General features: G+C 31.5%; 1 protein-coding gene across 15 annotated transcripts in view; it reads left to right on the forward strand.

Annotated features, from left to right (window-relative positions):
- LOC113516231 (kinesin-like protein unc-104) overlaps positions 1–12788 on the forward strand; it is a 133472-nt gene that overhangs the window by 64202 nt on the left and 56482 nt on the right. For all 15 annotated transcript variants that reach the window (XM_052895145.1, XM_052895142.1, XM_052895139.1 and 12 more), the window contains one exon: positions 2667–2831. In XM_052895145.1, coding sequence (XP_052751105.1) covers positions 2732–2831 — 100 coding nt within the window. In that variant the 5' untranslated portion in view covers positions 2667–2731. The remainder of the gene's footprint in view (positions 1–2666; positions 2832–12788) is intronic.

Raw genomic sequence — 12788 nt, forward strand, 5'->3', positions numbered from 1 at the left:
GACCTAGACAAGTTTTTATTATTAATATTATATATATTTACCATTAGATGTGAATTGTTGTTTGTTGTAATTTACCTATGTTATAAAAGTATAAACATAAAATCATCTAGTAATTGCTAATATCTATGCGTCTATTAATTTTCATTGAAAACTGCGGGTCTAGAATGAAATGGAATTCCATATTTTTGGGCTCAATTTCGTGTTTTTGTTCGTACCGAAATCGGCTCAGTAAATGGAGCTTAACATTTCGTTCGTCATAAATCCTACCGTAGTAGTCCGGAGTAACTATATTTTAACATTTTAAATATTTTAAACGGTATGTATTATGTAATTATAACATCAAATTTGTTTTCGGTTCGGCTCCGAAATTTCGAAAAATATTTCATGATATGGTCCCTGATCAGCCGTTTTTTAATGATGACGTAATAAACAGACAAAAAATAATTTGCTTTTGTCTGTATAGTTTTTAATGTGCAATACGGAATTGTAATTAAGCTGGCCATCCGTCACAGTAATGGACAGTGGTAACCGTCACCTAGAGAGTGATGAACAGTAACATGGACGGGTTTACCGTAACCCTCAAACATTGCCACTCCTGAGCTAATTTTCTTGAAAAATCAATACTGATATTTCGACCTTTATTATTTCTATTTCGATTTATCATCTTCCTATCCTTATCCCAATTATTATTTGGGGTCGGCGCAATATGTTTTTCTCTTCCATTCTTCTCTATTCGCAGTCATTTACGCATTCACTCCCATTCTGGCCATGTCATCTTTCACACAGTTCATCCATGTCTTACTATTTCTATTTCGATTATTTATTACATTTATATACAGAATATAAATTTATTTAGTCTTCAAGTATTATTTTAGAAGTTAATCCATCCATAACCATTAAACGTTCTTGATACATGCACTTAAACATAAAAAAGGTATTCGTGACCTCGAATGAATGCACATGCAACAATTAATCTCGTTAACCGTTGAAGCGTTTATAAACAATTTTATATATTCGTTCAACAGGCAAATAGCCCTTAAATGTACAATAATATAGGTACATTCTATTAATATTATAAATGTGAGTTTTTTTTTTTATTTGCGAAATGTTAGATGTTTGGATTTTTTTAATCTATGATGAATGATGAAGGGTAATGATATGATATCAGGTATCTGACGGTATACGCTGGCGGAGCACCAATGAGGATCAATAGGTGAGAATGAAAAAGCAGGTCAGTTAGCTTATCGTGATGAATACACGTAGAATCAAGCACAATGGTTTCCAGGGGGGACTGCCTGGAGGACCTAACAGAGTATATTGCTAGCAATGAGCCTGGTAGTTGGCATTACTAACAATCCATTCCCCCTGGATGGATGTTTGTTACTCTCACGCAAAAACTATTGAACGGATTTGAATGAAATTTGGTATAGTATCTTATATTTTAGCACATAGAGTACACTTTATATTGAATCACGCGGGCGAAGCTGCCATGTACAGCCAGTATGAAAATAATTTAAAATAACTTGAACTGGAATGGCAGTTAGCGAACAGTGAAGCGAAGGAGTGATTACTGCCTTTAGCCAAAAGTCCCCCTTGAACGTGCTCTGATTTTGTGATGATTCAGACTTTATAGAAGGCAAATGTTTATTTATTTATATTAAAGTCATTGGCTATTTATTGTGTATAGTGAAGAAGATATGTTTATTAGGATACCTTGAATTCCGATTTGTAATGAAAATACTTATTTCTTACTTTCTCTTTTTAATGCCTCGATTTTTACCGTCAGTTTGGTTTAATATTGTAATTACTAACCAGGATTGTAGGTCCCAAATTTTAGTGAATCAAATTATTTCAACACTAGCCGTGTTCATGACTTTATTTACGTGATATAAGGCTAAAAATATCCCGTTTTAAAAGTATTCTGAATAATGGCCTTTTATTATTATAGATTTTTAATATGATTTCAAAGTTCTATTATCATGTTGCGTGTTCAGGCAGATTGATACAATTCGATAATACAGTCCATTAATGTAGTTGATTGAAACTCTATTTGTTGAGTTTAAAAAGTTTACTTCATCGTTCGGTATCCGTCACAATGAATAAACAACAATTGACGCCTGAGGTGTACTCCAAACGTTTTTTATATCTTTCAGTAATTCGATCAATGGTCACGATGAATAAAATTGGTTGAAGCTATATATCTGATATAGAATCTCCACAAAATTGGTGTAGTATTTCATTAAAATAACCGTTATTAAATTGCCGCTTTCATTGCAAATCGATTATTATCGCCGGATTGAATCGGTTTCAACTCGTTATATCTAACTGTTCCGTTGCGTGTAAAAAAAAGTTACTCATAAGTGCAAAATATGATTGTATAGATTAGTATTTGGTTTATTAGTACATGTCTGAGTTATCAAGGAGATCCTTAAAATTATAATTAACTAGCGACCCGGCCCGGCTTCGTACGGGTAGATAGAATTTTCGAAAATACTATACAGCCTGTGTTACTCGTTGATAATATAAGTTTCTATAGGCGAAAGAATTTTTGAAATCGGTTGAATATTTTTTGATTTTATCCATTACAAACAAACAAACAATCAAATCTTTCCTCTTCATAATATTAGTATAGATGTATTTTAAATGTGTGTTTTGTTTTGTTCCAGGCATAACAGAGTGCTAGTACCGATGCTCTAGATTTTTAACGCAGCGAGCAGAAGCCACAGCCGCCATGTCGTCGGTGAAGGTGGCGGTAAGGGTCCGCCCCTTCAACTCGCGAGAGATCGCCAGGGAATGCAAATGCATCATAGAGATGTCCGGCAACACCACAAGTAAGTGATCAAGCTTATTAATGTTATATCTGATAGATTTTAGGGCATTTACTTTGCCGAAGACATTTTTCTTTCTGTATGCAGCGGACTGGATGTTACAATACTTGTGCATAGAAAATTTAATGTTTTTCAACATCTCAATAAGTTTGTATTACATAATAGTTTTTTTATTATGTTGTTGTATAAGTTATTATACGATTGAATCCCGTCATTATTTGTCACACGATTTATAAAGAATGTTTTATAAAAATGTCGAATTGAAAAGTAACAACTAAGTTCTTGGTTCCATTTTTGAATGTTTTATAGATGCGTCACAGTCTTCTAAATGAAATCAGTACAATAATTTTGCGTTTATGTTATATTCCATTTATAAATTTAATTAAAAGCAGTTCCTTTTATTATAAAGCTGAAAGTAAAAATGTACTCGGTAAAAGTGTGCCTAAAATAAATCAGTAAAAATAAATACCGAACCCCTATTTGACTTAGTGAGCTGTTTTATAGCTAATAAATGTTATTTTAGCCTCTTAAAAGGGTTTTGTTTCTTGTAAAGTCACCTTTGCCGTTTTCGCATTAGCTCCCGAAACTTGATGAAGAGTGACTTTAACAGCGCACTAAACCACTTTCGCCCTTTTTGTAGACGATAAACTGTGAATAATAATGTTCTGGACAGTTAATGAGAACTGTGCTGGTTCCTTGAGGTTCTCTGCGGTTGACAGTTCAATTTTATGAGCACCAAGTATAAGGGTATTAGAACGTGAGATAATTTGCTACTTAGATTATTTCACCCAACCTACTTGGTATCCATAAGTATTTACCCGACAGCTAGGTAAAAGGAGGGTTATTAGAACTTCGGATTCGTGACAACGGAGTAAATTTTAAGATTGTAGTCTAAGTATCTTTTTTTAACATTTTGTTGGAGAATGATATTTATATTAAGATTTAGAATATCTGTAGCTGTGCTGTTCCCCCCCTGTGCCCCTTTGTACCCCTTCATATAAAATACCTACCCTCTAAACTAAACCTACACATGGAAAACCTACAAAGCCTAAGAAAAGCCTACGAAGGCTTAACCTAATGAAATCTATGAAAATCTAATAAAAACTTACCCTAAAGAATGGCCTAACACCCTCAATATAGCCCATACCTATATTACCTTATACACCCTAAACATCTTATGAATCTTAAAAAACCTTACAATAAACACATAATATTAAACAGATCTTATAGTAGAACACTTGATCATTTGGCCAGATAAATAAATGTGTGATCGTCTAGTAATGTAGGACCCATTGTGTGTGTAATAACCAAAAGGTTCTTTAATTGGTATATGATAGGAGTTAAATAATGAAGATAATTGATAAAGCTTTAAGGATTAAAAATAATTAATGAATTACACTCATTATTCGTGTAAATAGGAAGTTATGTTAATTTAATAGTAAATTACAGAATAACTGTAATAATAAAAAAATGGGGGAGCGGTCGGGCCCCTCACACGCCCGGACCAGTGGAAGACTTTCCAACTATCTATAACTCTTCCTCCAAAAGGTAGGGAAGGGTATTACTATTTATTAATGCACTCTGATGGTAATAAGGGAATGAGTATTCTCAGTTCCAAACCAAACATAAGTACATTTACTTCAACATTACAGTGGCTCCACCAGCCCCACGATGCTTCCAGTATAAATTAGTTTGCCAGAGGCAAACGGATCGGAACTGAAATCCCAGGATCACTCCGACACGAGAGCTTACTCATGGGCGATGACCCTTTCAGTCCTATATGGCGACATAGAGATCACCCACTAACAGTACGAAACTGTTTCCCAGCGTCACCCTGTTACGAGCTTACTCAATGGGGGTTTCCCTTCGGCTCCACAAGAGATCAGACCAAGAAGCGAGATCACCCAGACACCAGAACTTACTTTGTTGGGACATAACCCTTCGGCCCTATAATGTGACATTAGAGATCACCTGTGAAGACAGTCCGATAGAGATGAAGATTTGTGTGATAGGGGATACCTTCCACACCCTGGAATTGGCCAAGCCATATAATGTTGATAATTGCTATATCATAACATAGCATTGTCAATTTAATATTATTTACTTAATACCAAGAATACTCAAGGTTCAAGTTAAATCTGTTGATTAGGCCGGAGCCTAAGAACGAGTAGTCCAACCCATAGGTCGAGAGCTACTAAAAGTAATGAGTGCTATTGAATGAACTATAAGTCCAGTCAATTATATATAATATTATTGTTGATTAACCACATTGCGAATTAACCAATTATTTATTCAGAGAGATATATCTAAAGGAACTATAAGTCCTTTAAAAGACACTGATTAATCACAAGTTAACAACGTCTCGTGAAATAACCAGTTGGGTTTTCTATAAGTTTGAGGACACTAAGTCCAACAAGCTATTATTGTGTTGAGAGTAATAGAGATCTTTTGTAATATTTGTAGAGGTTTGATTAATCACATTGTGAAATAATCAGATTAAATAATTATGTAGCTTTATAGAGAGGACTATAAGTCCTAATTGGTTGTTGTCATAAGTACTGATAAATTACACATTAAAGTGCCAGGTCAATTATTATATATATAGGTATATAGGAAGGACAATAAGTCCTATTTGTGTATGTTGTAGTAGTAGATGTATATTGAATAATTATAATAGGAAAGATATATATTAAATATATATTTGTATAGAAGGAACAGTAAGTCCCATACAATTATTGTAGCTGTACTATAGTTACACTATATCTACTTCCTTTTAGTGTCTTAGTAAAACCTATTTACTAAGAGGATTCTCAGATAAACAAGTTTTTTAGTGTTTAAATCATCATGATTAAATCCCTAAGAAATTAGGTCTTTAAATAATTATCATATCATTTAAGTGAAATTTCTCATATAAATAATTCCAATATTTCCCCTACAGTTATTATAAAATAATAGAAAATTATATAAATTTTCTATAGACTTAGATATAGAATCATAACGTGTATAATCTCCTTTTGTTTGACATCTGTCACATTAATGACGTATTGAATGACGTATTGATGTATTGAATTGAATTTTGATTATCTATCACAACTGTCAACGTAACAAATACTAGCAAGTTTGTTTATTTGTATTTGTTTAATATAATTAAATATAAAATCATCATATATCAACCGTAATATACAACTAAATTATCAGTGACATAAATAATCATGGTTTACACCAGAAATAATTAATAGTATCCAGTAATGCTGCAGTTTTATATTCATATCAGTAGCCAAGCTTATTTTCAAATTCAAGAATGAACAGAAGATTAGAAGTTTAACATTCTTATTGCAATTGTACTTGCAATAATATATACATACAGTACTAATTATCAAGAACATTTCTCAAATACATGTGTGGTGAAGATTTTCCCAATATGCTATCTATTTGATTTCTAGCCTCTAATGTAAATTTATTAAAGAAGTGAATAATCAGTGTTAGTGTTTGCTTTATTAATATTTAAAGTAATTGTCCTAACTTGATATTAATAAGATCATATTCCCTTGAATACAGCCCAACATATACAACTAACTCAATAATTAAATGCATAAAATATATTTTACTACTTGTATATCTCCATTCTATTCCCATAAAATATTCAAAATATGTATATTAAATATAAATCCAATAAAGATTCACTAATATTAACCCTGTCTGAACTTGTCTAGTCAATATAGCATGAACAAACAACACACATACAACTTTATCGCCATGACAACTTTCTTCCTAAATATAAGTAAAATATATAACTCATACTTGTCATTTAGTACTAATTTTATACTGTACATGAGGTACAGTTACCTAGTTAATAGTAATTATAGTCAGAGAATCCTTTGATAATTTTATTACCACTAGGAATTAAATCCACACCTATAATATCAGCATAATTAAAAATTATTAGAAACCAGTAATACACACAGAATTGTTATTATCAGCTTGTTTACTACAATAAAATCAATATTAGAGTTTATAATAGATCAAGACAAAATATCTATTTAAACAATACAGTCTTGTTTACCATAAACACCCCACAGTCACATGAATTTATCTAGTAACACAATTAATAATGTATTAAAAGTATTACATTCACATAATATCACTTGCAACAGTTAAGCTGTCTCTTTGTACATCTGGTGTAAAACAAATCCCCACATGTAGTCATGGATAATCAAATATAGACTAAGAATCATTAATCTGGTCGACCGAGTAATGGTATAAAAACACTTCACCATGAAGCGTTAAGTATGAACAGATATTCCAAACCAACACTGTAATAGTGTAATAAATACAAATATTTCATCATCATCATCGTCCCAACCATCACCAACCCACGACTGAACACAGGCAATTTCCACCGACTGACACAAGGAACGGCCCCACAATACACATAAAACAGTCACTCCAATCAATGGAGGTAGCCCACACCGCACTTGCATTCACAGGGTCGCCACTCAATAACCCCTCTCTCTCATCAATGGCTGTTTCCCTAGCAATGAGACCAGACCATAGTCACTTTAGTCTATTATCCTCAATAAATAAATACTTTATAATAACTAGATATGAAACTAGTTAGTATTATAATAGTTTAATAGCTGATTTAATAAGTATTTTCCAAAACTGGACAATTAGAACATTGAATCAAATTGATGAAGTTCTATCAAACGACCATATAATTGGATTTTGTATATGAGTAGAATAACGCAAGTACGTAAATTATATTGATGTAAACTTTGTTCAAATGTGATTGCATTTAACGATATACGCATTACCTAAAGGTATATGGACTCGACTAAATACGTATTTTAATAGTTGTTGGGAAAAATATTAAGTATAGACTTTGCCTGTGATCACAGTCAAAAATCTAACTACGTAGTAATAAATGGAACAAGCTCACCGGATTCTCCAGTCTTCTATTGATTAATTTCACACACTTAATCCATAGTGATACACTAAGATCTCAAACCCCTTCATCGAACCAGTCCCTCCTAGATCTATATCCTAGTTATTTTTTTATTTTATTGCGCAGTTCCTTAAAACACGACTCCTGCGCCATTTTCTTCTTTCTTTTTTTTTTTTATTTCTTATTGCGCAATTCCTAAAAAAAAACTCCCGCGCGCCCGCCGATCTCCCGTCCTCTTTTTTCTTTTTTTTTTCTATTCTTTCTCTAATAACGTCATAGATTATGTCACCGAAGGGTAGATATTTCAATAATCAGATTTAGCCTATTATTCGAACTGAACTTTTCTTTAAATTCAATTTAATTATATGTTAACGTATTTTGGTATTTTATATTAAATTGATTATTGAATTTATAAAACTTTAAAGGCTCTCATAAACCTTATTAAACTGTGTTGTATGTATCTTTTTTACACCTGATGATAAAAAGGTAAACTATAATTTGGTTAATATAAAATATAATATATTTTTGTTTAATTTATTTAATTTTCTTGTGACGTCCACTACACTTTGGAAACACATCAAAGGAGTTTCCCTTCTGTGTCAATATTTCATATATGGTAACGTTTTCTCTGTATACTATTGTGAACCTTGACTTTAAAGTTTGTTTATATTAAATAGCTCAGCTTTCGTAGCGGTCACCCATAGGAACCCCTGTTTCTTTTATGTACTTATGGTATTAAACCTATTGTACTATAGGCGAACCGTCACATCCGGCCCCCTAATTATCAAGGAGTTTACCGGATTGATAATTACAAATATTCTGTTGCGCTCCCCCTCCTCTCTTGAATTTATTTCCCTATAGGCGAACCGTCACAAGCCTAAATAGAAAACCTAAAGCGAAATGAAGTGGAAAAATCTAAGCATTAAAATGTAATAAATGCAAAAAAAAGAATCCTAAAATAATTGTCTGAGTGTAAATAAATGATTAAATAAAATCCCAAGTACATATATTCAATTGCAAGCTTATATAAAAATAATTTATCACCACCGGCCCCCCTGTCTGACAAATTTTGCACGGCCCCCCAATTTTAAGACTCCTATAATTATGTTGCATAAAATAATACAAATGGCCCATAGTTTAAAACTCTTATTATAAGAAATTCCTTTAATATACTTAAATTACCAATGACTATTTCTTAATACTCTCAGAAATAACATGATCAATAAGTTTTATAATAAAATATTATGTAACCCCATTAGATAGGTAGATAGACACCCCCCATCGCCTCCTCCAAAAGATCACAACAGCAAACCCAACATAAATACAACCAACTATATTAGATACATCAATTAATTTATTTTGTACAATAAATTATCATTTAAAAAAGAAACAAATGTCTTGTGTTATGTGCAATAACAAAGAGCAAAATAAACTAAGTGTGCGCAACATCTAAGTATGTAAAATGCTTAGGCATGTAAAGAGTGTATATGTATAAATAACCTACAAAATCTCCCTCTGATATAAGTATAAAGTTTTTTTTTTTTTTTTTTTATAATAAGTGTCTAAGTCAAAATAAGTGAATAATCAAATAAAATCTGAAATATAATTGTAAAGTGGAATAAAGAAATTATGTATAGAACCATAAATAAAATATTATAATAGCATCCTAATAAATTGTTGGAATTAAATTTAACAACATGAAAACACCTAATTAAATTTTCAAATTTAGGTAATCAAATAAAGTAACTAAAGGCCCTAACTAACCTTAATGATATTTTATGAAACGTCTAACTTTCAATTTGAAACCCCCTATAAAACATTATATAAGCTATTTAAACATCTTAGGATGATCAAAATCAAATCATAATTATTTAATATTTTTTTTTTTTATATATATATAAACAATGTCACTGCATCATAAAAGTTTATGAAATAAAAGTCAATTGGATATTTCCTCAGAAATAAATAATGTCATTAATTCATCTTAAATTATTTCTTTAATAATAAAATGAGATTAATAAATTTTATGTATAAGTCATTATAGCATAATTATTGTTTATACTTTTAATATAATGTTAAATTAATAGTTCAGTAAGTATTGAGAATTAATGAAGCAAAAGAATAATAAATGTGTCCTATAGCATAAAATTAGATCGATGTGAACTGAATATAACCTAGCAAGCTATCTTCACTACTATTGTTATGTACCTATTAGTGTAATACTTAATATTATTTACTCAATTGATATAGAGTAAAATAAAGTATAAATCAAATCATGTAAATTTGTTGTATAATTGACTCCAATAGGTAACCACTGAATGAATTTGAAAAATTAAATCCTAAGAACATGAGATAACAGTAAAATAAGCTATTTACCTATAGTCATAGAAATCATGAAATTAAGTCCAAATCCTAGATCTATGATGGTATAATTATTTAGTCATAATCATCAAGTTGGTTTTGAGTTACACTATTAGCAGATATTACTGTTTAACTTTATAACTCCTTCATATTTTAATAACCAATCCCTAAAGTCACAAGCTCCAATTGTGACCAAGTGTCCTTATTGATCTGATATGTAAATAGCCATGCACCAATCATATCCTGGTCACGGCACCAATTGTGCTGTTCCCCCCCTGTGCCCCTTTGTACCCCTTCATATAAAATACCTACCCTCTAAACTAAACCTACACATGGAAAACCTACAAAGCCTAAGAAAAGCCTACGAAGGCTTAACCTAATGAAATCTATGAAAATCTAATAAAAACTTACCCTAAAGAATGGCCTAACACCCTCAATATAGCCCATACCTATATTACCTTATACACCCTAAACATCTTATGAATCTTAAAAAACCTTACAATAAACACATAATATTAAACAGATCTTATAGTAGAACACTTGATCATTTGGCCAGATAAATAAATGTGTGATCGTCTAGTAATGTAGGACCCATTGTGTGTGTAATAACCAAAAGGTTCTTTAATTGGTATATGATAGGAGTTAAATAATGAAGATAATTGATAAAGCTTTAAGGATTAAAAATAATTAATGAATTACACTCATTATTCGTGTAAATAGGAAGTTATGTTAATTTAATAGTAAATTACAGAATAACTGTAATAATAAAAAAATGGGGGAGCGGTCGGGCCCCTCACACGCCCGGACCAGTGGAAGACTTTCAAACTATCTATAACTCTTCCTCCAAAAAGGTAGGGAAGGGTATTACTATTTATTAATGCACTCTGATGGTAATAAGGGAATGAGTATTCTCAGTTCCAAACCAAACATAAGTACATTTACTTCAACATTACAGTGGCTCCACCAGCCCCACGATGCTTCCAGTATAAATTAGTTTGCCAGAGGCAAACGGATCGGAACTGAAATCCCAGGATCACTCCGACACGAGAGCTTACTCATGGGCGATGACCCTTTCAGTCCTATATGGCGACATAGAGATCACCCACTAACAGTACGAAACTGTTTCCCAGCGTCACCCTGTTACGAGCTTACTCAATGGGGGTTTCCCTTCGGCTCCACAAGAGATCAGACCAAGAAGCGAGATCACCCAGACACCAGAACTTACTTTGTTGGGACATAACCCTTCGGCCCTATAATGTGACATTAGAGATCACCTGTGAAGACAGTCCGATAGAGATGAAGATTTGTGTGATAGGGGATACCTTCCACACCCTGGAATTGGCCAAGCCATATAATGTTGATAATTGCTATATCATAACATAGCATTGTCAATTTAATATTATTTACTTAATACCAAGAATACTCAAGGTTCAAGTTAAATCTGTTGATTAGGCCGGAGCCTAAGAACGAGTAGTCCAACCCATAGGTCGAGAGCTACTAAAAGTAATGAGTGCTATTGAATGAACTATAAGTCCAGTCAATTATATATAATATTATTGTTGATTAACCACATTGCGAATTAACCAATTATTTATTCAGAGAGATATATCTAAAGGAACTATAAGTCCTTTAAAAGACACTGATTAATCACAAGTTAACAACGTCTCGTGAAATAACCAGTTGGGTTTTCTATAAGTTTGAGGACACTAAGTCCAACAAGCTATTATTGTGTTGAGAGTAATAGAGATCTTTTGTAATATTTGTAGAGGTTTGATTAATCACATTGTGAAATAATCAGATTAAATAATTATGTAGCTTTATAGAGAGGACTATAAGTCCTAATTGGTTGTTGTCATAAGTACTGATAAATTACACATTAAAGTGCCAGGTCAATTATTATATATATAGGTATATAGGAAGGACAATAAGTCCTATTTGTGTATGTTGTAGTAGTAGATGTATATTGAATAATTATAATAGGAAAGATATATATTAAATATATATTTGTATAGAAGGAACAGTAAGTCCCATACAATTATTGTAGCTGTACTATAGTTACACTATATCTACTTCCTTTTAGTGTCTTAGTAAAACCTATTTACTAAGAGGATTCTCAGATAAACAAGTTTTTTAGTGTTTAAATCATCATGATTAAATCCCTAAGAAATTAGGTCTTTAAATAATTATCATATCATTTAAGTGAAATTTCTCATATAAATAATTCCAATATTTCCCCTACAGTTATTATAAAATAATAGAAAATTATATAAATTTTCTATAGACTTAGATATAGAATCATAACGTGTATAATCTCCTTTTGTTTGACATCTGTCACATTAATGACGTATTGAATGACGTATTGATGTATTGAATTGAATTTTGATTATCTATCACAACTGTCAACGTAACAAATACTAGCAAGTTTGTTTATTTGTATTTGTTTAATATAATTAAATATAAAATCATCATATATCAACCGTAATATACAACTAAATTATCAGTGACATAAATAATCATGGTTTACACCAGAAATAATTAATAGTATCCAGTAATGCTGCAGTTTTATATTCATATCAGTAGCCAAGCTTATTTTCAAATTCAAGAATGAACAGAAGATTAGAAGTTTAACATTCTTATTGCAATTGTACTTGCAA

This window comes from Galleria mellonella, unplaced genomic scaffold (genome assembly GCF_026898425.1).
Source record: "Galleria mellonella isolate WM207_F2 unplaced genomic scaffold, CSIRO_AGI_GalMel_v1 utg266, whole genome shotgun sequence".
Taxonomy (NCBI): domain Eukaryota; kingdom Metazoa; phylum Arthropoda; class Insecta; order Lepidoptera; family Pyralidae; genus Galleria; species Galleria mellonella.